Source organism: Aphelocoma coerulescens, chromosome 17, assembly GCF_041296385.1.
Source record: "Aphelocoma coerulescens isolate FSJ_1873_10779 chromosome 17, UR_Acoe_1.0, whole genome shotgun sequence".
In the NCBI taxonomy this organism is placed as follows: domain Eukaryota; kingdom Metazoa; phylum Chordata; class Aves; order Passeriformes; family Corvidae; genus Aphelocoma; species Aphelocoma coerulescens.
Window position 1 is genome coordinate 6,860,247 of NC_091030.1, and position 21,616 is coordinate 6,881,862.

At 45.2% G+C, this 21,616-nt stretch overlaps 2 protein-coding genes across 3 annotated transcripts in view; one reads left to right on the forward strand and one right to left on the reverse strand.

Moving 5' to 3' along the window:
* Positions 1–239: 239 nt before the first annotated feature.
* Positions 240–11,622, reverse strand: TTF1 (transcription termination factor 1). Of its 2 annotated transcripts, none has more exons than XM_069031742.1 (12): positions 11,588–11,622; positions 10,822–10,922; positions 9,817–10,658; positions 6,964–7,223; positions 6,427–6,612; positions 5,254–5,332; positions 4,845–4,975; positions 4,110–4,338; positions 2,978–3,067; positions 2,693–2,758; positions 2,208–2,293; positions 240–1,820 (listed from the first exon to the last, which is right to left on the reverse strand). In XM_069031742.1, the coding sequence occupies exons 3-12, from the start codon at positions 10,647–10,649 to the stop codon at positions 1,660–1,662; spliced, it is 2,121 nt and encodes a 706-aa protein (XP_068887843.1). In that variant the 5' UTR covers positions 10,650–10,658; positions 10,822–10,922; positions 11,588–11,622; the 3' UTR covers positions 240–1,659. The 2 variants fall into 2 exon arrangements, with proteins under 2 accessions (XP_068887843.1, XP_068887842.1); XM_069031741.1 differs by lacking the exon at positions 11,588–11,622 and adding an exon at positions 11,506–11,581.
* A 339-nt stretch (positions 11,623–11,961) lies between these two features.
* Positions 11,962–21,616, forward strand: part of CFAP77 (cilia and flagella associated protein 77) — a 57,067-nt gene continuing 47,412 nt past the window's right edge. Inside the window, exon 1 of the mRNA XM_069031743.1 lies at positions 11,962–12,087. Within this exon, the coding sequence (XP_068887844.1) occupies positions 11,962–12,087 (126 nt within the window). The remainder of the gene's footprint in view (positions 12,088–21,616) is intronic.

The window sequence follows — 21,616 nt, forward strand, 5'->3', positions numbered from 1 at the left end:
AAACTCTTTGTGAATCACTAACTTGATTTTAACTCAATTTTCCTTTGTTTGTTTCTTCCATGCAGTCATTAATAAGGTGAACTTTGCTGTCAAACATACTGAGCCTTGGAAAACCATTGTTAAATTCCCTCAAATTTATTAACTCTATCAAATTATTCTTTTAGCTCAATAAGACATTCCTGCCTTTCTCTTTTGAGTCAACCACAACGGTTGTCCTTTAAAGCAAAGAATAAAGTAAGTCTCATCGTGGAGGTAGAACTTTATTTCTTCAAGATCTACTCTACAAACTCTACAACCAGGTGTTGGTGCTCTTGCCTGCAGACAATTCAGAGCATCTCCATTTTCCAGGAACAAACCCCTTGAAAAACACGAACTGTTTAGATTCAGAAATTCAAGCTTTTCAGCTTTTAACCTTCAAACCCGTGAAGCAACACAAATCAAAGACTTAACTGGAAATGGTGTATGTTTCCTTCCCCCCATCCCATTTCATCTCTTGGCTGGAAAACTTTACCCTCAAAGCAGTGGCTGATTAGAGGGGAGGTCCTGCCTGTCTCACAAAAATCCCACTGCTTTCTATCTTCAGAGAGACTAAAGCCAGACATAGTTAAATGTGGAAAGTTCCCCTTTAAAAATCCCTTGCTGTAAGTCACCTTCCAGACCCTCCAACAAGGCCTTTATTTCAAGCTGATTCAAAGTTCTAGATTTTCAATGATGATTATTAGAATTGAAGAGGGAAGTTCTCACTTATCAAAATGACCCTCAAAAAGCAGGGACTGAGTTTTCTTGCATTACTGTCTAATTCAGCATATGGGAAATATAAACAAGCCCTACAAAGACTTTACACAGTAAGGTATTTTTGGGGTTTTTTACATTCATTCAGTCGTTCTACAAATAATCATTTCAGGCAGAGAGTTAAAAATATCATACAAAACGTGTACAACCTCCATCTTGCTGCTTAATTTTCTTATTAAAATGCAGAAATTCTCCTTGGCACAATAAAAATATATGTATATATATATACACACTGTTTTGTCTCTATATTCCAAATATTAATAAAAACATTTTAAATTATTTATTTTGGTTAGCATGAAATGATGAATAGTAATGGACAAAAGTCCTTTTTTTTCTAGAAGGGCTGAGAAAAGTGTAAGTCTGCATCAAAAATAAAATCAGTTGCTTTTAAGACTAAGATACCTGTTTAAAAAAAAAAACCAACTGAAAAGTTGTGCTGTTTTCATCAACACAGATGTCTTAAGACTTGGTTATTAGAGATGTAAAAGCAAACTGAAAGCCTTTTTCCAATCCCATGAATTTTAAATAATTTTAAAAAAATAAAGTTCTGAAAACCAAGTTAATTCATAAAGGGAAAACAGCAGCTTTCAACTCCACAGAAAAAAAGTATTTTGAGACATTGAGAAAGCAACTTGCATGCTTAAATGAAAACTTATAAAACCAGAGATACATTAAAATAATAAAAGGTGGCACAAAAACTCTGTTTAACTCAGTCTTCAATATGAAACAAGACAATCAGAAGTGCCTATCCTGACTTTTCCCATTACTCAACAGCCTGGGTACCTGCAGGTGGTGGGCTGCACCCACTTTCAACCAGACCCATTTGCAGTTAAATATGCAAATTAGGATTTGCTTTTAGGAAGTCAGTTAATCACTCTCTTCACTGGAGTCAAAGATGTCACTGAGTCTGAAAGCCTTCTGCTGCTGACTAGGTGCTGAATTGTCAAAACTACAGTGCTTCCTCTCCTTTTTTCTTAACATTTCTTCAAGTTCTGGGAGCTTCTTTTCATACAGATAGTCAATAATTTCTATGGGGGGGGGAAAAAAAAAGGTAGTTTTAATTGGATGTGTAGAGGAACAGCATCTCACAGACAGAAATCAGGTTGTCAGTGTTAAATGCACAAAATCTCTGTACTGCTCTGTGGTGATCACAGTGGCTGTGCAGGGAGATCAGACACAACACAAACATGCAAAGAGAAATTAAAATGCACAGTCATAAAACTTTTCAAGCCAAGGTATTAAAAAGAATAGGGCATTGAAAGTTATAAAAAAGACATTTAGTAAATGAAGTATAAAGCTGAAGATTTTAGCCAATTAGGAGAAAGCGAACTAGGAAAAAATTGAACTAGAATATGCACCCTCTGAAATTCAACCTGAAGCCTTAAGGAGTATATACAAACAGCTGGCATACTGACCAGAAAAGGTCTTTCTTTTCCATAAAGGGACAGAGGACACTTTCAGCCTATAAAACTTTGCTTGAACATAGGCTCTAGGGACATCTCTGCAAAGAGAAGAGTTAAAAGAATTAGTGGTGCAGGGAACTATCATAAAGCTTAATTGTTACTGAGTGACCCATTCCTGAGGGTGATGCCAGCCAAACCCTATCTTAGCTTTAGGGAGAAAGGATGGAATTCAAATAATAATTATCTCATACTATCAAGTCATAATTTTTCCCAGTAGTTGATTAACACCTGGAAGCACAGATACACAACACTCCACTACTTGGAATGTTAAGGGTTTCAGATCTTGCAGGCCTGGCTTCCTGCTCAGTGCTATGCCAGGATATGCAACTGTAATGTTTCCAAACTAAACACTTCCTATCGCTGTAAAGGTATCAGAATTTTGATTCATCTGCTTTCAGTACCCTTTGTATCCATAAAAAGAGGGAAAGAAGGTTTACCCAATAGCATTACTGAGTTCATCCCAGTTTACTTCACTGGCATCCTCTGCTTTTGTTTCATACAACCTGTGAATGTAAGACAGAAGCAGTTTGCAGGCAGAACTCAAGCCATAATTCCGTGCTCCCAGCTCCCCCAGTCAGAAATTACAGGACATTTTGTCCAGAGAAAGAATGATTGCAAAACATGTATCAAGCTGCAAGCAGGCTGTTTTCACCCTGCAAACTTTTACAAACACAGCTCAGACAGTGAGAGATACAAAAACATCCCAGTGCTCAGAACTGTACCTTTTAATAAGGTTGATCTTGGCCTGTAATCCATTGCTCCCTCTATATAACTGCTGCCCTTTGGTCAATTTGCTTGTCAAAATTGAATTCCTTTGAAAACACACAAAAACAGGTCTCTGTCATTTCAAGAAATCCCAAGCATCAAGATGCTGCTGTGTCACAGAGAGGCAATGTTCTGCCAAGTGACAGGGGGGATTTAAAGGACACAGACACCAATACAAAGAATGGTCTTGTTTTGCTATTAAGGCAATTTACAACAGTAAAATTATACATTCAATAGAAGTACACACCTGGCTTTAGCAACAAGCAAAAGTAAGCAAGGTAATACACCTATTCTTTACTATATGAGAGAAAGGATAGTGATTGAGACAGATACATCACCAACTGCCTAAATATTTTACCATCACCCAGATCCTCAGTCACTGGGGTGCCCCATTTCACAGCCAGGACCTGGAGAACCCCTCCCAGCAACTGGGAAATCCTACAGTGTTTCCACCTGTAGGTGAGGTCTCCAAATTCACCTGAACGTGGGTCCAGCTTTTATAGGCCCAAATCAGCAAGTCAAAGTGACTTGATTATATTTTTAGCATGGAAACACCTGGATCTGATGGCACACTTCCCAGCCAGCAGGGGCCAAGGCTTGGCCAGAGCCTAGGCCTGGGCTGGGAGGGCTTCCCCTAAAATATCCTACAAACAAGCTGCTATTCCTGTCAGTTGGGAAAGTTTCTTAAAATGATACATTTCTTGCAGGTAACTACACAACATTATGTGAAAGTTTCTGAAGCAGCTGGTTTGGTGTTAAACAGCTGGCATAAGAGTCTTGATCATCTGTTTTTACCTAAATAATACTGCTGGTGTTAGTCACATAATGCCCAGGGTTCATCCTGTAAGTCAACTCTGCTGCTCCAGCCTCAGCACATCAGGCAGAAATCAGGCTTTGCTATCACAGCAAGAAGAAAACTTGCCCCAGCTAGCAAAGAGTTACTTGTCTCAGACACATCTGCAGTGCCTCTTCTGTACTCTACAGTGTCTTACCTGTCCTACCAAATGATCATGATAAAAACCACAGGTTTTACAGAATAAATACTCCCCAGAACACATTTTACTATCTCAGTTTAGTCCAAGCCCTCACCACTTCTGTTTGCACTGTCTCCAATATCGACTTCCCACTTTGGTTTCAATCTCAGTCCATGGCAGTTGCTGGTACAGCTTCTCACGTTCAATCCAGGGATCCGCGTTTGATTGTTCCAGGGAGGAAAGAGAACTTGGATTTTCTGTTTCCAGTTTCCTCCTCATCACCTCCTTCACTGCATTCATTAACTTCTGGGTCTCTTCCTTCGTCCAAGGACCATAATTAATAGCTAAAATTGAAAAACCACCAGGTTAAGGCATAATTTATCATAAATGATTAGGGAAGAAAAGGAAAAAGAGCAAACGATTCACTCTGCATGTTCTTTATTTATAGGACCAACTTCTTAACACACCTCCTAAAAACCCTTCTGCATACCAGACTTGAGAGTTCAGCCTAAACACTAAAGAACAGACTGATCCCCAGTTATTATCTTTTTAAACCTGGCTGCCAAATTCCTTCTGCCCTCTCTGTGAAATCATCTTATTTAGATGTCAGCTCTGTTTAATAAACAGCTGCATTTGTTCCACTTCTTTTCTCTTTTCTTTCAGAAATCTTTCTTATCCCTTCTACATGACAATGCAATCAGTGGTCTGAAGAAGAGGACCACCACTACAAATTAATTAATTCATTTTAAACCCCATACTTGAAGGACTTTTTCTTCATCTTTAGGGTACCTACAACATAGAGTTCAACTAAGAGTAGACAAAATTAATTGTTCTTCTTAAAATTACATACCTGACTTGATTTCAGAGAATTTCATAGCAACTGAGAGGTTAGAACGGGACATCAGCTCAGAAATCTTCTTCCAATCATTGCCATGCAGAGCTTGATACTTCTTTAATTTTTCTTTTTCTTCCTTAGTATACCTGATTGAGGAAACAGGCACAGCTTCAGCTGTAAATTCAAACCATTTCAATCTCTTAAAGAGCTCGATCCCCTCCAGGTGGTCAATGTTAATCATCACTATCACTTCAAGTCACATTTTAGAACAGAGGAATCAATAAGGGAAAATGAACTATCAATTAAGTCACAATAACTGGCACAAATGGGAGAGATGATCTTCATTTGTATCCACTTTTAATTTACAAATAATCAACACAGACTGATATTAACATTCAGAAACACTTTTAAAGTATTCCCTTACCTTCCTTTATAATTATTTGGGTCAAACATCTTCCTTGCTCGGTAATATATCAGCCTCCAGGGTCGGGGTATGCCCTCAGCTGGAAGGTAAAGGATCATTTTTAACAGACATTTCTCACAGGGGTGAGGCCAAAATGAAACAAACCCCAAAACCCAACACCACACATTTTCATGACCGTGCTGTCAACAACAGATTCTTTCCACTCACTCTTGCTGCTCACTAGCTACAAACTGCATGGATGGCTGTGCATTTGAGCCAGGTGTAATTAAAATTTAACTGGCATACTGAATACTCCCATTAAAAGAGAGACATGAGACAGCCACCAGGCAGGAGGCTGAGGAGACACTGGGCTTCTGCTTACAGACTGTTTCAACTGGGAAAAGCAGGCAGTGGGGCATCCAGCAAAAACCAAGTGAAGATCTCTCCTGAAGGGAAGATCCACAGAGACCAATCCCTGGGAACACACAACCACCTTGGTCAGCAGTGCCCAGGAGAGGTGACTGCAAGTCACAGAGCACTGATGAGACTTTCTGCCAAATCTTCCCAGACTGGAATGAAAGCCAACATCAGGAAAACGTGATGATGCAGAGGGAAGGATTGTGTGTCTGAAATAATCACATAGGAACAAATCTATAGTTTGATCCCAATATCCCAATCCATGACAGGCTGCCCTTTACTCTGCCTTGCCTAAGATGATGACACCAAACACACAGAATAAAGCTCCTGGTGCACTGAGAAGATCCCCATGTCTTGGAAAACTGACATGGCTCAATTTCTTCCATCCCCCCTCAGTCCTGAACTTGCCACCTATTTATGTGATCTAGGAACGGGTGACAATTTCAGACAGGACTTAATCAATCACAGCTGCCGTTAATAACCTTAATTATAGTTTAGCAAATAATGCACTTAAAGCCATAAAGCCCAAATGCAAGTCTGAAAGTCTTTACTGGTCTTGACCACATTTTATCTCTAAACTCTTCCTACTTGAGACCAGATAGCAAGAACAGTGGACTGTGCAGATTATCAACTACACCATCTCAGCAGCTCCTTTTTTTTACCAAATTTAGCAACATCAGTGCTTTTCAATAAAAATTCTTTTACAAAATATGCCACGATATCACCAGGTTGTAGAATACAACATTCAGCTGTCTGAGAATAAATTTAAATACTCACAAATTTTTTCACAGAAATGATGTTCTGTTTTCAGGCGATGGATGGTGTCTTTATCTTCTGGATATCTCGAGGTAAACAGAAGTTTTTCAGCACTGTCTATTCCAGTAAGTGATAAGAACTCCTCAATGTTTTTCTGGATTTGTTTATTTTCCTTCTGGGTAAATCTGCCAAACTTGACAGCGATACCTAAAATATAGAAAGGTTAAGAAAAACAAGTCAAACCTCAAGTACCATCTCTTGCACATCTCAGGTTTTAACTTGGGTATAAGAAAAGATCAGCAAATTCTAAGGGATAAAAAGAAAACTGAAAGAGACAAAACCAGCTGGAAATGAGCAATCTACACACAAGTGTGGACTGAAATTTGCCAATGTGGAAGCAGATGCTAGGAACAAAGAAACTGAAAATACGTCAATGGAATGAAGTGAACCAGACTCTGTGGGTGCAACAGACATGACACAAGAAACTTTTCCCTCTGTCAAAACATTAGCACAGCTGCACAGTCCTTCCTCACTGCAACAGGATTTCAGAAAGCTCACCCTGTTTTTTAAACTCCTTAAATCTCATTAGGTCTCTTCCAGCCATCTTCTTGATTGAACTGTCTGATATATTCTTCACATGAGGAATAAACTCTTCCAGTTCTTGTCTTGCAGTTTCCAAATCAATGACTGAAGACATGACAGAGTCCAGGCCTTCTTCACCATCCAGACTGGCCTCATCAGAGGCTGCCAATTCAGCAAAGGAACTGTTCTGCTTCTCCTGCTTCTTCTTTTTATTTGATGCCGAGGGTTTTGGTGTCCTGATATAAAAAAAGGCACAAAATAAAATACACCGCTAGAACTCCAAACCAAAGACTTTTTTAATACCTCTACCCTTAAAAGAATGAACACATTAATTAATTACTGGGTTAATTTGGCACAGCCTGATTTTTTGGTAGCGGGGGAAGGCCACAGAAATTCTGTGAGAAGCTGCTGGAAGCTTCCACTATGTCTGACAGAGCCAATCCCTGCTGGCTCTGAAGATGGACACGCTGCTGGCCCAGTTAGAGAGGTTGGTAACTCTCTGTGATGCCACATTTAAGAAGGAAATCAAACAGCACACGTGCAGTTTTTTCCAGGGGCAGTGGGCTGCTGCCACCGGGGCATTCTGGCCAGCCCGTGGCAATGTGCTGCTGTGGCCACCACCATCTCGGTGTGGCCCGTGGCAATGTGCTGCTGTGGCCACCACCATCTCGGTGTGGCCCGTGGCAATGTGCTGCTGTGGCCACCACCATCTCGGTGTGGCCCGTGGCAATGTGCTGCTGTGGCCACCACCATCTCGGTGTGGCCCGTGGCAATGTGCTGCTGTGGCCACCACCATCTCGGTGTGGCCTGTGGCAATGTGCTGCTGTGGCCACCACCATCTCGGTGTGGCCCGTGGCAATGTGCTGCTGTGGCCACCACCATCTCGGTGTGGCCTGTGGCAATGTGCTGCTGTGGCCACCACTATCTCGGTGTGGCCTGTGGCAATGTGCTGCTGTGGCCACCACCATCTCGGTGTGGCCTGTGGCGAGCTCTGCCTGCCTGCCTCTATCCAGGCCACACCACAGGCAGAAGGGCAGGGGTGGCAGTGGTGGCTTCTCTTTCCTGGTGCCCCACGTGAGGAGAGGCGATAAATAACATCAGTGCCACGGCAGCCACTGCTGCCCACGCAGTGGTGGGCCCGCCAAGCCTGTGGTGAAAACATGGTGAGTGATTCCCTGATGCAGAACCGAGGGGAAATCAACCCCTCAGAGCTGCAGGATGCTGCAAGAATCCTGGAATTGGTGGAATTTGTTGGCAATGGTGCCTATGAACAGCAGTTTTTCTTCTAGTCAGAGAAAGAGGAGGAAGTGAGGACATGTGAGGGAAAACAACATGGTGGCACCAAGGTCAGTGGAAAGAAAGAGGGGGAGGAGGTGCTCCAAATGTCAGAGCTGAGATTCCTCTGCAGGCCGTGGTGAAACAAACTGTCCCCCTGTAATCCATGAAGTCCATGGGGGATGCAGAGATCCATTCACAGCCCGTGGGAAAAGTGCTCATGCTGGAGCAGGTGGATGCCAGAGAAAGCTGTAATCCAGTGGGAAACCCAAATAGAGAGAAAGAGGGCCCCTGCTTCCAAACTAGAGCAGCCTAGGATTTAAAAGCCTGCACCCCATGGATGAGTGACCCATGCCACAAGAGTTTTGGGAAGACTGTTTGTCCGTGGGAGGGACTCACATCACAGCAGATTTGGCAGAACTGCTGCTTGGGAAATGAGAACCACGCTGGAGACATTCACAGAGAACTGTCTCCCGTGGGAGGGACTCCAGAGCACAGCAGAGAAAAGACTCCTCCCCCTGAGCAAACAGAAGATCTCGGGTGACAAACTGACCAAACCCCATGCCCTGTCTCCCTGCACTGTCAGTGGGAAGGAGGGAGGGGCTGGGGGAAAAAGGTGTTTTAAAGGCTTTTTTTACTCCTCATCATCCTCCTCTAAAATAATAAATTTACTTTATACCTTTAAATTTGAACCTGTTTTGCCCTTAAAGTGTTTTTTCTCAGTCCTTAACTCACGAGCTCTTAGTTTTTTTTCCCCCTCCTCTGCCCAACTATAGCAGAGGAGAGTGAGTGAAGGGATTTCGTGGGTGCCTGACATTTTAAGCAGTGTCAAACCACAGAACAAAACATTACAGAACAAAAAATACTTCACACATCCACTGCCTTGCATTTCCAACCTTTTAACATAATCGAATAATGGTAATTTAGTACCAAATTTCTATACTTACAATAATGAAGGAGCTTTCTGAAGTTCTGAAAATCCAAAGAACTCTCACCCATGGGGATACTGAAGAAATAATGTCTCTTGCTACCACTGGCACTCAGATTTTTTCCATCTGTCTCTTACTAGTGCTCCTGTTTTGTGTTCTAGACACTGTAAAGGCATCAAGAACTACTTACATGAGCATTTATTTGCACAGAACATTAAATTGTTTACCTGACCTTACTAGCTGCTTGGTTAAAATGCACATGTTCCCTATAAATATCAAGTTTAAAAAACGAAATCCCTTTCTTTTCCCCCCACTTTTCTTTTTTTAAAATGTGAATTGTTTGCACGTAAATTATTTCTACACCTACAGTTTTAAAGAGGAGAAAAGAGCCTACACTGAAGGCGATGGTGGTGCATTCCTAAAAATTGTTATTGTATCTCCACAAGAAAGCTGAGCATTTAAAGTAGATCTCTAATGCCTCAATATGCTGTACAAGCTGAAAGTTTTTCTTTAAAACACATACAAAACAGAATGATGAAAAATCTGGGACCCAAATAACCTGAAAGGAACTTATCTGGGGAGTGAAGGAAGGAAAAAAAACCCCACAAACAAAACCTAAACTTACACCATGTTACACTCTGAAGAGCTTTCTTCCATGACAACAGTGCTGCCTTTTTTGGCCTTTTTAGCATGCGCTGGAGTCTTTTTAGCTGCTTTACTGGGTGTAGAAAAATCAGCAGGGACCTCCATGGAGACCTCACTGATGGCAGAAGCAGCATCACAGTCCCCATCCTCGCCTGCAGGTGAAGGGCACCCCCTGTGCCCCCTGCTCTGCTCTGAGGATGACAGCAGTGACTGCTCAGCTGCTCCATCTGTGTCTTTCTGCACATCCTGGGCACTGCCCTCTCTCCTCTTCTTCTTCTTCTTCTTTTTGGATTTCTCTTTGTGGCCCTTGCTGTGTTCCTCCGAGGGAGGCTGCTCACACACCTCATCCGCTTCAGGCAGCTTTTCTTTCTTTTTCTTCTTAGCTTTTTTAAAATAAACATAATCAGCAGCATCCTGCTGGCAGTCCTGGGTGCTGTACTGGTTCACAGGGACACAGGTGACATCGCTGTGCTCATCAGTGCTCCCGTTACCCTTCCGCTTCTTCTTCTTCTTGGGGGAAGCAGCTGCTCCAGTCCCATTGCTCATCTCATGTTCCAGTCTCACACAGTAATTATCTATCAAAGCCTGCTGCTTCTCACCCTTTCCTTTCCGCTTTTTTTTCTTTTTCCTGCCCTCCCCATGCTGTGCTGCTGCATCTTCAAACAGCAGTGGGGAAGTGCAGCTGAGCTCTGGAGCCTCTGCAACTTCAGCATCTTCGTGTTTGTTGTACTCATTGTGTTTCCTCTTCTTCTTTTTCTTCTTCTTGACAAAATCCTGGACTTGAAAGTCATCTGCACGAGCTTTGCCTTTCATTTTTTTTCCCTTAAATAAAAGAGAGGAGTTTTATTGAAGCGTTGTAATTTATACACTGTTACACACAGTAAAAAAAAAAAGCCAAAACACCCCCCCTCAAAACCCAACAAAAAGCACAAAACCCACCCAAAACCTTCAAAATTAAAAACTCAATTTTATCTTAGATGCTTACTTTTAAATCCAGCTAGTTTTGTAAAGTGCCTAGGAAAAACTGATGCTTTTTTTGTCAACCAGATGTGCATCACAGCTGCCCTCAGCCTTCAAGGTACCTTCCTGCAACAACAAAAGACACACTTTAATAAATTTAATAATTACTAACTTTGATTTTGAATAATTAAGCAGCGTCAGACTGTTGTGTTCAACTCAGCTTTCAGCACTGAAACAGCAACAAGCTAAAAGCAACTGAGAAATATGAGACTAATCAACACTAAACCCAAAATTCTCTAATTAGAGATTTCTGACAGGCTCTGCTCGAGCCCAAGCCGAGCTCAGCCCTGCCGGGTCTGTCCGGCAGAGGCCAATTCCTGCGGAATACAGCCACACAGAGCAGGCAGGAAGCATTTTTAGCACATTTTCCACAGCCAGCACATACGACACACCGCGCAACACCCCCGGCACGTTTGAAACACGCGCCCTTGAATTTCACATCCCCAGAGCAGTTCGCAGCACCGGCCGGTACCGGGCATCCCCTCCTCACCACCGAGGGGAACGAGCGGCCCCGAAGGCTCTGTGGAGCTCAAACCACAAGGCCAGACACGGATAAACCCCGGCTAAGAACGGGCGTGCGGCCGGCTCGGGCCCCGCCGCTCCCCTCCGCCGCCCTGGGGCTACCAAAGGAGACTCCCAGCACACGCACAGAGCTCTCGGCAGCCCCGGGCTGAGGGGCACCCGCGGCCCCTCCGGGACCCGCTCCCCGGCCCCGCCGGGCCTCCCGCTACCTCCACGCGGTGTCCGCCCGCGCCGCCGGTCCCCCACGCCCCGCCGCCGGACTATCCGTTCCCCCGGCGGAAGCGACCCCAGCCGGACCCATCAGAGCGGCGCACCGCCCGTTGCCTGGAGACGGATGCCGCCGCGCGCGCCACGAGTTGGGTGCGAGAACCCCGGCACCGGGACCGGGACTGGAACCGGGACCGCCAAGAGATCCCCGGAACCGGCACCGGGACCGCCAAGAGAGCCCCGGAACCGGCACCGGGACCGCCAAGAGAGCCCCGGAACCGGCACCGGGACCGCCGACACCTCCCCCAGCACCACGACCAGGACTGGGACCGGGACTGCCGAGAGAGCCCCGCACCGGGACCGGCCCCCCGGTGCCATGGCGGGCGGCAGAGCGGGGCCCCGGCGGCGGCCGATGACTTTGGCCGAGGCAGGCCCGGGCACGGAGAACGAGCGGCTGGGGGTGGTCCGGCTCAGCATGCTGCGCAACCCGCTCATCCTCAAGGTCAGCCCCGCGACCCCCGTTCCCTCCGCCCCCCGAGCCCTGCCCCGGCACGGCCACCCCCCGTCCCACCGCCAACAGGACCCCGGGGGGCTGGGGGGTCACAGTCCCTGCGGGCAGCTGCACAGCGGAGAAGTTTCCCGCTAAAGCGGTTAAAACCAGTTTTTTCCCCCAATGATTTATATGACAAGGAAATCGTGTTTCCCCGCTGCTCCTTCACAAGCGTGGTCGTGTTTTAAACACGCGGCGGTCCCCAGCCGGTGATGGGCACAGAGGAGGATGGGTTCTCCCTCCGAGGATCGGGCGTTTTCCCAAGTTTCCATAGTCTCACGGTTTGGGAAGTTCTTGGGGACAGGGACCGAGGTGTCACTGGGGCTGCTCTCCATCCCAGACACAGCAGAGGGGTCCCGGGGCGGGGGTCACACAAACTGTATCCACCTAAATTACCACCAGCATTGGAAGGGGCTGCCCAGGGAGGTGGTGGAAGGAAGCATTCCTGAAGGAGTCCAAGGAACGCCTGGACGTGGCACTCAGTGCTCTCGTCTGGGTGACAAGGTGGGGATCAGTCACAGGTTGGACTCGATGATCTTGGAAGTCTTTTCCACCCTAACTCATTCTGTGGTTCTGTAATTAGGATTGCTGTGGAGGTTCTGGTCCCTTCACAAACTCCTGGCACTTCTCACCTTGTTAATCCCACTCGTACCCCTGCCCTGTGCACCGGCTGAGCTCGGGGTGTGGCTCGGGAAGTTTTAAGCACCTCGCTTCCTTTGGTTCCTCCTCCTCGACACCCACACCCCCAGCGAGTCACGCTTTAACCCCCGCCTCCGCCGGCCCCCCGCTCGCCGAGCAGCAGCTGAAGTGCGGCTCTCGTCCCCTGGATGGCACTCTCAGAACGGCTTCGTGCCCGAGCCAGCGCTCCCCGCCGGGAACGAGCCCCGAGCCCGAGCCCTCCCCGCGGGCGCAGCTCCCGCAGCCGGCACCGAGCGCTTGGACCGGCTGCTCTTTGCCCTTTCCCTGCCAGGGCAGCCGCTCCTGCTCCCAAGCCTTGTTTCCCCGCCGATGGCGCTTAAACCGCGGCTTTCCAGCCGGAGTTCGGCTTTTCAGCTCCCTCAGTGATCGCACCCCTGCACCGCCAGGCGTGGAAGTTGGCCGTAACATTTTGGAATTTGGAATATCCTTGGAAATTTGAGACTTTGCAATATTGAATACCTTTTTTTGTTTTCTTATGAAACTCTAAAAATCTATCGGGATATTTTGTCGGGCAAAGAAAAAAAAGCAGGTTTTGCATCAGAACTCCGAAGTGGCTTCACTTTTTCAAATCCACAATTTCTACTTTCTTTCTTTTCCCTGCGTCCCCTAAGTTTGATGGGAAGGATAACTGTTGCAGAGCATCCTGGCAGTAGGAATGCTGAGCAATTTAAAATCCTGGGATGTTTTAATAAGACACAATCTGGATTTCTGCAATCTGGTGAAACTAAAATTTGAGCAAGTTTTTTGGGGAAAAAAAAAAAGTTAAATTTCAGCATTCTGAACAATTTCTGTTCTCTCAGGGCTTCCTTGCAGGGGGGGTGTCTGCTGGTAGGGATGTAAGGAGATCTGCATCCACCTGATGCAATCCTTGAGCATGGAGTAAGTGGGGTGTTAACAGGGATGCTTTTACCCTTGGAACCAGCAGTAATTGCACTTCATGGTCGGTTCTGCTGCAAACTTTGTGCAGCAAACTGCTGCCCCCCTGCCAGCTGCCTCAGGGAGTACTGAATTGACCAGGGTGAATTCAGCACCAGGAGGTGACAGGGTGGGGTGGCAGTTCACTGGATAAACGCTGGCACTGCACGCACCAGTGGTGACACACTTACAGCATCGGCCCTCTGCCATTCCTCCTCCTCCTGCCTCCAGCTGCAGCCTGGAATCTCTTCCTCCCCAGGGCAGCCCTGGGGACCAGGCATTCTGAAGAGAATGGCCAGCAGGTCCCAACCCTCATGCTGTGCAGTGCCACCTGAAACTGAAGGACACAAAGGTAGTTTAGAAGAAAAGGACAAAAGGTTTGGAGACCATTGCAGCTTGGACAAGCGCTGCTGGCAGCCGAGGGAGGGCACGAGGAGCACACAGCTCCAACAGCTGCCAGTGAGGTTCTCTGGTCAGCAAATACACAACAACCTGAGGCCCAGTAGAGATGGATGGGACACTCAGTCCCTGATCTTCCTCCAAATAGCACTCAGACCCCAAAACCGTGGTCCAAGTGTGACAGACCCCCTACTTTACAGCAGCAAACAACAGGACTCCCTGCTTTCTCTTTCAGTTCTCTTTTATATCTTCTAGATACCCAAACAAGACCCCTGCCCAGACTGTGTTTCTGGCTAGGCCTCCTGCCTCAGCTCTGCCCAGCCCCAGCCTCCCACCAGGACGTGTCCACACACACTGGCTGTGGCAGATTTAAACTGTCATCCTCTCACAAAAAGATTTCTAGGGATGAATGCTCTGTTTTTCTGCTAGAGTGTATGATGTGTTTTAATTAAGCAAGGAGTTAATTTAGTTATCAATATTTATTTGCTTGCAGGATAAAACTGAGGAAAGCATTTCATCTACTGATGCCAGTAAAAATCTGAGCAAAGCACTTTTGGTCTGTTTTCACCAGTAAAAGCCTTAGCCAAGCACTTTTCCAGTACAAACTTACTGAAAACTTCTGTGTTACAAAAATAAACCAGCTCTGGGCAGGAAATATGAGTTTACCACATTTAACCCCTGGCATGCTCAACACAAACTTCAGAAATAGTCACCCATGGCACCTTGGTTACATTCATAGTAATATTTTCTGGATAGTATGGTACAGTTAAGTTCAACGTATCGCTGACAAAGTCACTGTCACCAGCAAGGAGTTGGATTTGCCTTCCCTGGTGTGTGAAGGTAAATGGGAAATCCAGATCCATGTGCCAAAGCATCCACTTACCTGTTCAGGTGGAGCCAGGGGACATGCAGAGGACAGGGAACTGCTCTCCACGAAAAGCCCTCAGAGATGAGAAGCATCTGGCTCACTTTCAGAGCCCCTACTGCTGCTCCCAGCATTGAAAAGTTGTTTCCAAACTGGCAGTTCTGAGGAGGAAGAGGAGGAGGATGGTGCTGGTGCTCTGCTGGCCAGGAAAGGCTGGCACCAGGTCCCAGTCCAGACTGCAGGAGAAGCAGATTTAACAAACAGAACCACTGGAATGTGCAGTATTTGTTTTACAAGCTTGTTATTTACATGACAACTGATGCCAGGCTGTCTTTATTGGTCTGAATGCCAGGGCATTTAGGGTTCATTTTCCTAAGATTTCCTCTACAGGCCCAAGGGCTGGAATTTTTTCTTTTATTCCAAATGAGATTGAACAGCAGCTACAGGATTCAGGCAATAAAATTCCAGCAGCTACAATCTCCAGAAGAAAAATATATGATCCTAACAGCTCACAAAACCACAGGAACTGGCACACTGATAGCCTTGGCTTTGGAATTCCCAGCAAAGGAAGGATTAGCCAGGCCAGGGACAGTGAACTGCCCTTTTTGGCGGGCGAAGGGGACACACAGAACTTTCCCTGGGCTCGTGCAGGAGCCTGCTCCATGCCCAGGGAGAGCAGCTGACAGCAGGGCACCAGCCAGGTGACCAAGGGACTCCATTCCCCACGTGGGTACCAAGTAAAGGCAGAAATCACCCATCACGTTTTCCTTTTTCCTTTCCTGCCTCTTGAAGCTCATCATGAAGTATTTCTGAGCTGTCTGATTGTCACAGAGCAAGGCACTGCTGAGAATTGTTGCAAAATAATTTTGGTTTCTGGAATGATCCATAGGATGGACACTACAAGGAGGGGAATTTTGTCAAACTAGAATGGTGTCACATTGTGAACAAAGAAAAGAAAAAGCTGTAATTAAGCAAGAGACAAAGATGGACAAGTGCATGGTGTGAAAAAGAGTATTACAACTTTGAGCTCTAAACTGCATCATCACAAACATCTCTTGGAACAGGAATTACTGAAAAGGCAGGTTTTCCATCACTCTGAAGCTTATTAATAGACCTGGACTGTGGCTGCAACAGGGCTTTTACACCTGAATGCTGTGCTTCATGTTTGAGCCTTTAGCCCTCAGCTTCCTGGGTGGTTTGGGGTTTTTTTTAACATTCTCTCCAAATCCACTCATCTTCTTTATCTCTTCTGGCACCAGCCTGCTGAGGAGTCAAGGTGAACTCAGCACTGGTGAGGAATGGGACTGACAGGAGCACAATCATTCCCTTTCCATGGAGCACCCACACAGCCCAAGTAGGGCTGTCAGGTCCCCTTGTCTCTGTTCCCCTCAAGGGATCTGGGGGTTCAGCCACAGCCAGGATCTCACAGCTGCTTTCACATGAACCAAGAACCCCCCCATGCTGCAAACTGCTGATCACAACCCTGTGAGGCAGCTTCCAGAGGATTTGGATACCTTGCCCCAGGTGTTAGCTATGATGATTTAAATAACTCTGTTCCCACCCCTAACCTGCTCACAGCTGTTGGGGATCAATCCATCTATTGGAAACTTCCTCAGAGAGCAGATTTTAGTTTGTCTGTCTCTCCCCTGTAACACAGAGCAAAGTAGCCACAACTATCAGGAGCTGTATTTGAAACAAGGTTGTCTTATTTGGTGTTAATTATACTCTTTACCTCAACTCACTGCATGTGCTGAGCATCCTGCCTTCTGTGCTTGCTGCTTGGGGACACTGAGGTTTAATTAGTGTTTATGCTGCATTTTGTGTGCTTATTACTATTATTATTGTATCACAAGTACTATTATATTTTTGCAATCTAAGACCAGTGTTGTGCTTTTAAAAATGTATTCTGAAATGTCTACACAGTACCTCAATAATTCATTAGAGAAATAAACTAATGAAGGGCTGGTTAGTCAAATAATCATTAGGTTTGGTTCTGAGCTTTCCTTCCAATGCTCTGACTTCTAAGGGTTTTCTTCTCAGCATGAACTCATTTAAGATTTTAAATGAATTATTTGGTACACTAAAAATTAAACTCCTTATGAGCTTTAGTGCCCTCCCATATTTTGCACAGGCACTGCTAAAATAAATAAGGTACTTCCAAGAGGCAAGTAAACATTCTGCATGAATGAAAGTAGTGGGTTTTTACTCCTGGTTGTTGGAACACAGGCTCCAAAGTGCCAGCTGTGACTCAGCAGGCAGAGGGACAGCCCCAGCAGCACTGGGCCATGGGAGCTGCTCACTCCCAAGATCCACAGGCAGGATGTAAAATCAAGCAAAAGGGCATTTTGATCCTTTATGTGAACAAAACAATGCAAATTGGTGAGACTAATAAGCCCAGAAACATTACAAGGTGAATGCCTTTTATGTTTGTGAAAATCTTCTATGTTTATTTGCCTAATACAATGGAAATAGAGCTTCAAAGGCTCTTTGATTTAAAAGTGCATTATTGAAGTCAGCCAGCACAATAATAATGGTTAGACCAAATTGTTGCATTATGACCCTAATAGCAGCGTTGTCAAAGCAGAGAATATCTGTACAGCCTCTTGCCTGACTTGGTGGGGCTGTAAAAACAAAAATTAAGCCAAAGGATGAGAGGTGGTGGCCAGGATAGGGAAAAAACTAAAATGAAAAGGGTCACAAATAGATCCATACATACACAGTGCATCCAGAGCTGCCACAGGCTATAAATTTTTATGATGAACCTAATTCTCAGAAAGATTTAAGAAACTTTGGGGGAGAGCCACCACCCGTTTTTAGAGCTGCCCTCAAACCACACTAAACCAAGAGATGATTTTCAGACTAATTCAACTGGAGACACCAGACAGAAAGTCAGGGATATCCCAAATCCCACTAATGTGCCCTTAACCCACCAACCCTTCTCCAGGGACACTGAGCCCAGCAGGCTGAGAACAGCACTGGAGACCCAGCTAAAACTTATAAGAGCATGGCAATATCTGTGCCCTCTTTCCATCCTCAGCTTCCCACTCCAACACCAATAAATATTCTCCTTCTCTGGAAGAGGCACCAGAAAGTGCCCTGAGCAGAGAGGAAAAGCTGGTGAGGGCTCAGAGAGGATATTGCTGGACAGGAGGTTGTTGGGCAGGTAACCAGTGGGCAGCTGCCCAAGGAGAAGGTGACAAGCTCTTTATTTTTAAACCTTTCCTACAATCATTCCCCTCTTTTTGAGTGCAGCCTAGCAGAATGCAGAGCAAAGAGAACACGTCGGCAGTCGCAGAGACCAGCATTTTCAGTTCCTGATTTTTGGGAGATTTTAGCCACACTTTCCCCAAGGGCAGATTGCTTTCCATGCAAATTCTTAGAGATGCTCTTATGCCTAATTATTGAATTTGAGAAGCCTTTCTCATCTTGCAGGGATTGTTTTGTTCTTGCTTGGCTGCTCACATTGTACAGATTAGACAGAACCTGCATTTCTGAGAATGTTTTCTTTTTTAACCATTTGTACTTTATAAGATAAATTACACTGACTTTCCTACTCACATTTATTTGAAGTAGCGAAGATAAATGCAAGTGGGACCTACTACTAGATTTCCAACAACAGCCTTTAAGAAAACTTCAATATCAAGGGAAATATCTCTAGTTTGATTTGTTTAAGCAAACCAGCACAAGGTTTGTGCCTAAAAATCTTGCAAGTGAAACCTGATTAAAAATAATAGTCTAACTCCCAGGCTGGGGGGATAAAAATCAGCAAAGCAAATACAGTGAACCTTGTATTGCTTCTTAAAGAGCAAACCAGTCTGAAAAATAATGCTGCTTTTAACCAGGAGCTTTGGGCTGCTCACCCAGGTAGAAGAACCCCTTTGTTTGCTGCTTTTCAACTTCCCAACATCCCTTCACATTTGCTCTCTCCATCACCCTCCTGCGCTGCCCAGCCCCTCCAGTGGCTCCGAGGGGATTCCAGTGGGCTGGTCAGGACTGTAACTCCATTAATTACCACATATTACAATGTGTTAAAGCCTTAAAACAACCAGAAATGCAACTTTCCCTGCACGGGGGTGGCTGCATCCGTCATCCCTCGCCCTGCTCTGCTCCCGCTCCCGGTGCCAGCACCGCTGTCCTACCTCTGCCACCGTAATCAGGGAGCTAAAATTGTTATCAGCTTAGCCCCAGCGATGAAAAGCACAGTCCCAGATCACACTTGCAGTTAGTTAGCATTTAGATAGGCTGGGACGGGGCTCTGTACAATAGGCATCAAAGCTGAACTCTTGGTGCAGCGAGAGGGATTAATTTCTTTAACCAACATGCCTGATCTGGCCTATCTCATTACCCTGCCTTGTCAGTGTCGATGTTAGATTTGATTGAAGATTATACCATTTAGGCCTTTCCCCTGCTTTCCACAGAAATCAGGCCTATTGAATTGCACATTCTTCCATGGGCCCCTGTCAATACTCAGAAGCCTGAGCCTCTAATTCTGCTTCATTTAAACTTCATCAACTTTTCCAATCAAGTGGAAGGATCTGAAATAGGCGCCGTAAGCAGAAAGGGCCTTTTTTCCTTTTGTCAGATAATTTATTCTGTTTTCTCTTTCTCTCCCCCTCGCTTCCCCACCTCTTTCTCTTTTTCTTCTTTTCGCTCCCTTTCCCTGATGCTGAAAATGAGATTACAGTATTTAAATGACTATGATAATCAATCGGGGGACCTTGAGCCGAGATTGAGGTTAATTTTTCTTAGCAGAACAAAGAAGCGTGATGCCATTGGGGATTTGAAGGTGCAATCTGTGTTTCATGCTTGTATTCTTGCCCCCCCCACCCCAAAACTGCAGTTTTAGGAGTCTTTTCTTGTTACTAACTATGCAGTTGTTGTGATTTTTAAGAGGCAACCCCTAGGAGAGAAGAAATGTAATTTTGGGGCTGATAAATAGCTAACAGCCTTCAATCAACAATTTTAATAGGAAAAAACAATTCACTTGCATGGTGAGACTGCAGATCTAATGAAAGTGTTATCATTACCTTATTTATTTTTAAATATACTAGGAATAATTTTCTGCAGTGCTAGGAATAGTCCTCACAGCCTGCACAGCAGAGTTGTGACTTTTAACTGAATACCCCTTTTACCCAGCCACTCTTCCTACTCAGCAGCTTTCCTGGCTGCTTGGAAAAAAGTTGATGCTTTTGTCATGATTTTGCTAATCAGAAATGGAATCGCTTATGTTCATCTCAGAAGCTGCCTCGAAATGGCTTGTTAAGTCTTTAGATGATGTATTTTTGGTTGTAACACGCCAGCATTCGCTCACCTGGATCATTCCCATTCCCTGCTCTGGAAGAGAGAAAGAGAAAAATATGCATTTCTTTGCTTCCATCCTAGCTGTCTTGTCAGTGCTGTTTTACATGCTGCCACCCAATGTTATCTTTTATTTGTGTCAGGAGAGAGGATTTGACAAGTTCAGTATACAATGTTCATTTGGCAAGGCAAATTTTTCATACCAATTTTGAGTAGAAAATGAAACCATCTTTCAACACAACGAGCAACATCATTTTTGGACAGACTTATTATGAGAAGAAGAATTGCAAAACTTTATTTCCCTGCATGATGCAGAAGAAAAACAAACCAGGAAATGAGACATTTAAACAAAAAGAAAATAAATACATATATGAATGTTTGAGGCCATCAGTTTGTTTTAGAAATAAAAAATAACCACTGGCTGCTGTCAGGTAGCTGTGGCCTCCTTTTTGTTAATCAGATGCTGCTGAATTTGGTTGTATCATAATGTAGCTTTGTTTCAAACCTTTTAGGCTGTCAAATAACTGGGGAAGGCAGACCAGACTGACTTTAGAAGTTTGTCAGCATTTGCCAAGCAAAACAGTCCTCAGTCAACAGCATTGGAGGTTTGGGAAGGGGCTCAGGGCCTGAGCAAGGAAGGATCCAGGGACATTTCAAAGGGCTCTGGGTGCTTTGCCTCCACCCAGAATCCCAAATGTAACTTCTGGCAGTACTAAATACTCTGAACAAGCCAATTAATGGAAAAATCTCATTGTAAATTCTGCTGTCCCATGTGTCTCACAGCAGGTTCCCTGGGGATAAGGTTTTGTGTCTGGCAGCCCCCCACCACAATGGGCTTCTGCTCTGTGACCAGGACTTGCCGGTGCCACTGCAAATTGAGGACCCAGGACAGTTAAATAAATATTGCCTGAGGAAGGCCATGCATTAAAAAGGGCTGTCAAAGCTTCACTGGGTAACAAATTCATTTTAGCCCCCACGACCCTGCAAGGCTGGGAGGTGCAGTGTGAGAGCCTTGTAGGATTGGGCTGAATGTCGTCCATATCCTACAAGTCCACAGGAAACCTCAGCCCCTGGTGGGAATTGATGCTCTTTGGTGCCCCAGCCATGGCCCTCTGAATTTTACCCCCAACAAAAGTAGCAGCAGCCCCAAGATGTTCAGCCCCCAGACTTGGAAGAAGCTGTGTGTGCTTCAGGCAGTGTTTTGCTCTAAGAGTTTTCTCTCTTTAAGCAAATGTTGACTCACCATGGGGAAATTAAAACTCCATTAGACATTGCCACACTGCAGAGCAGACCCCATTACAGCGG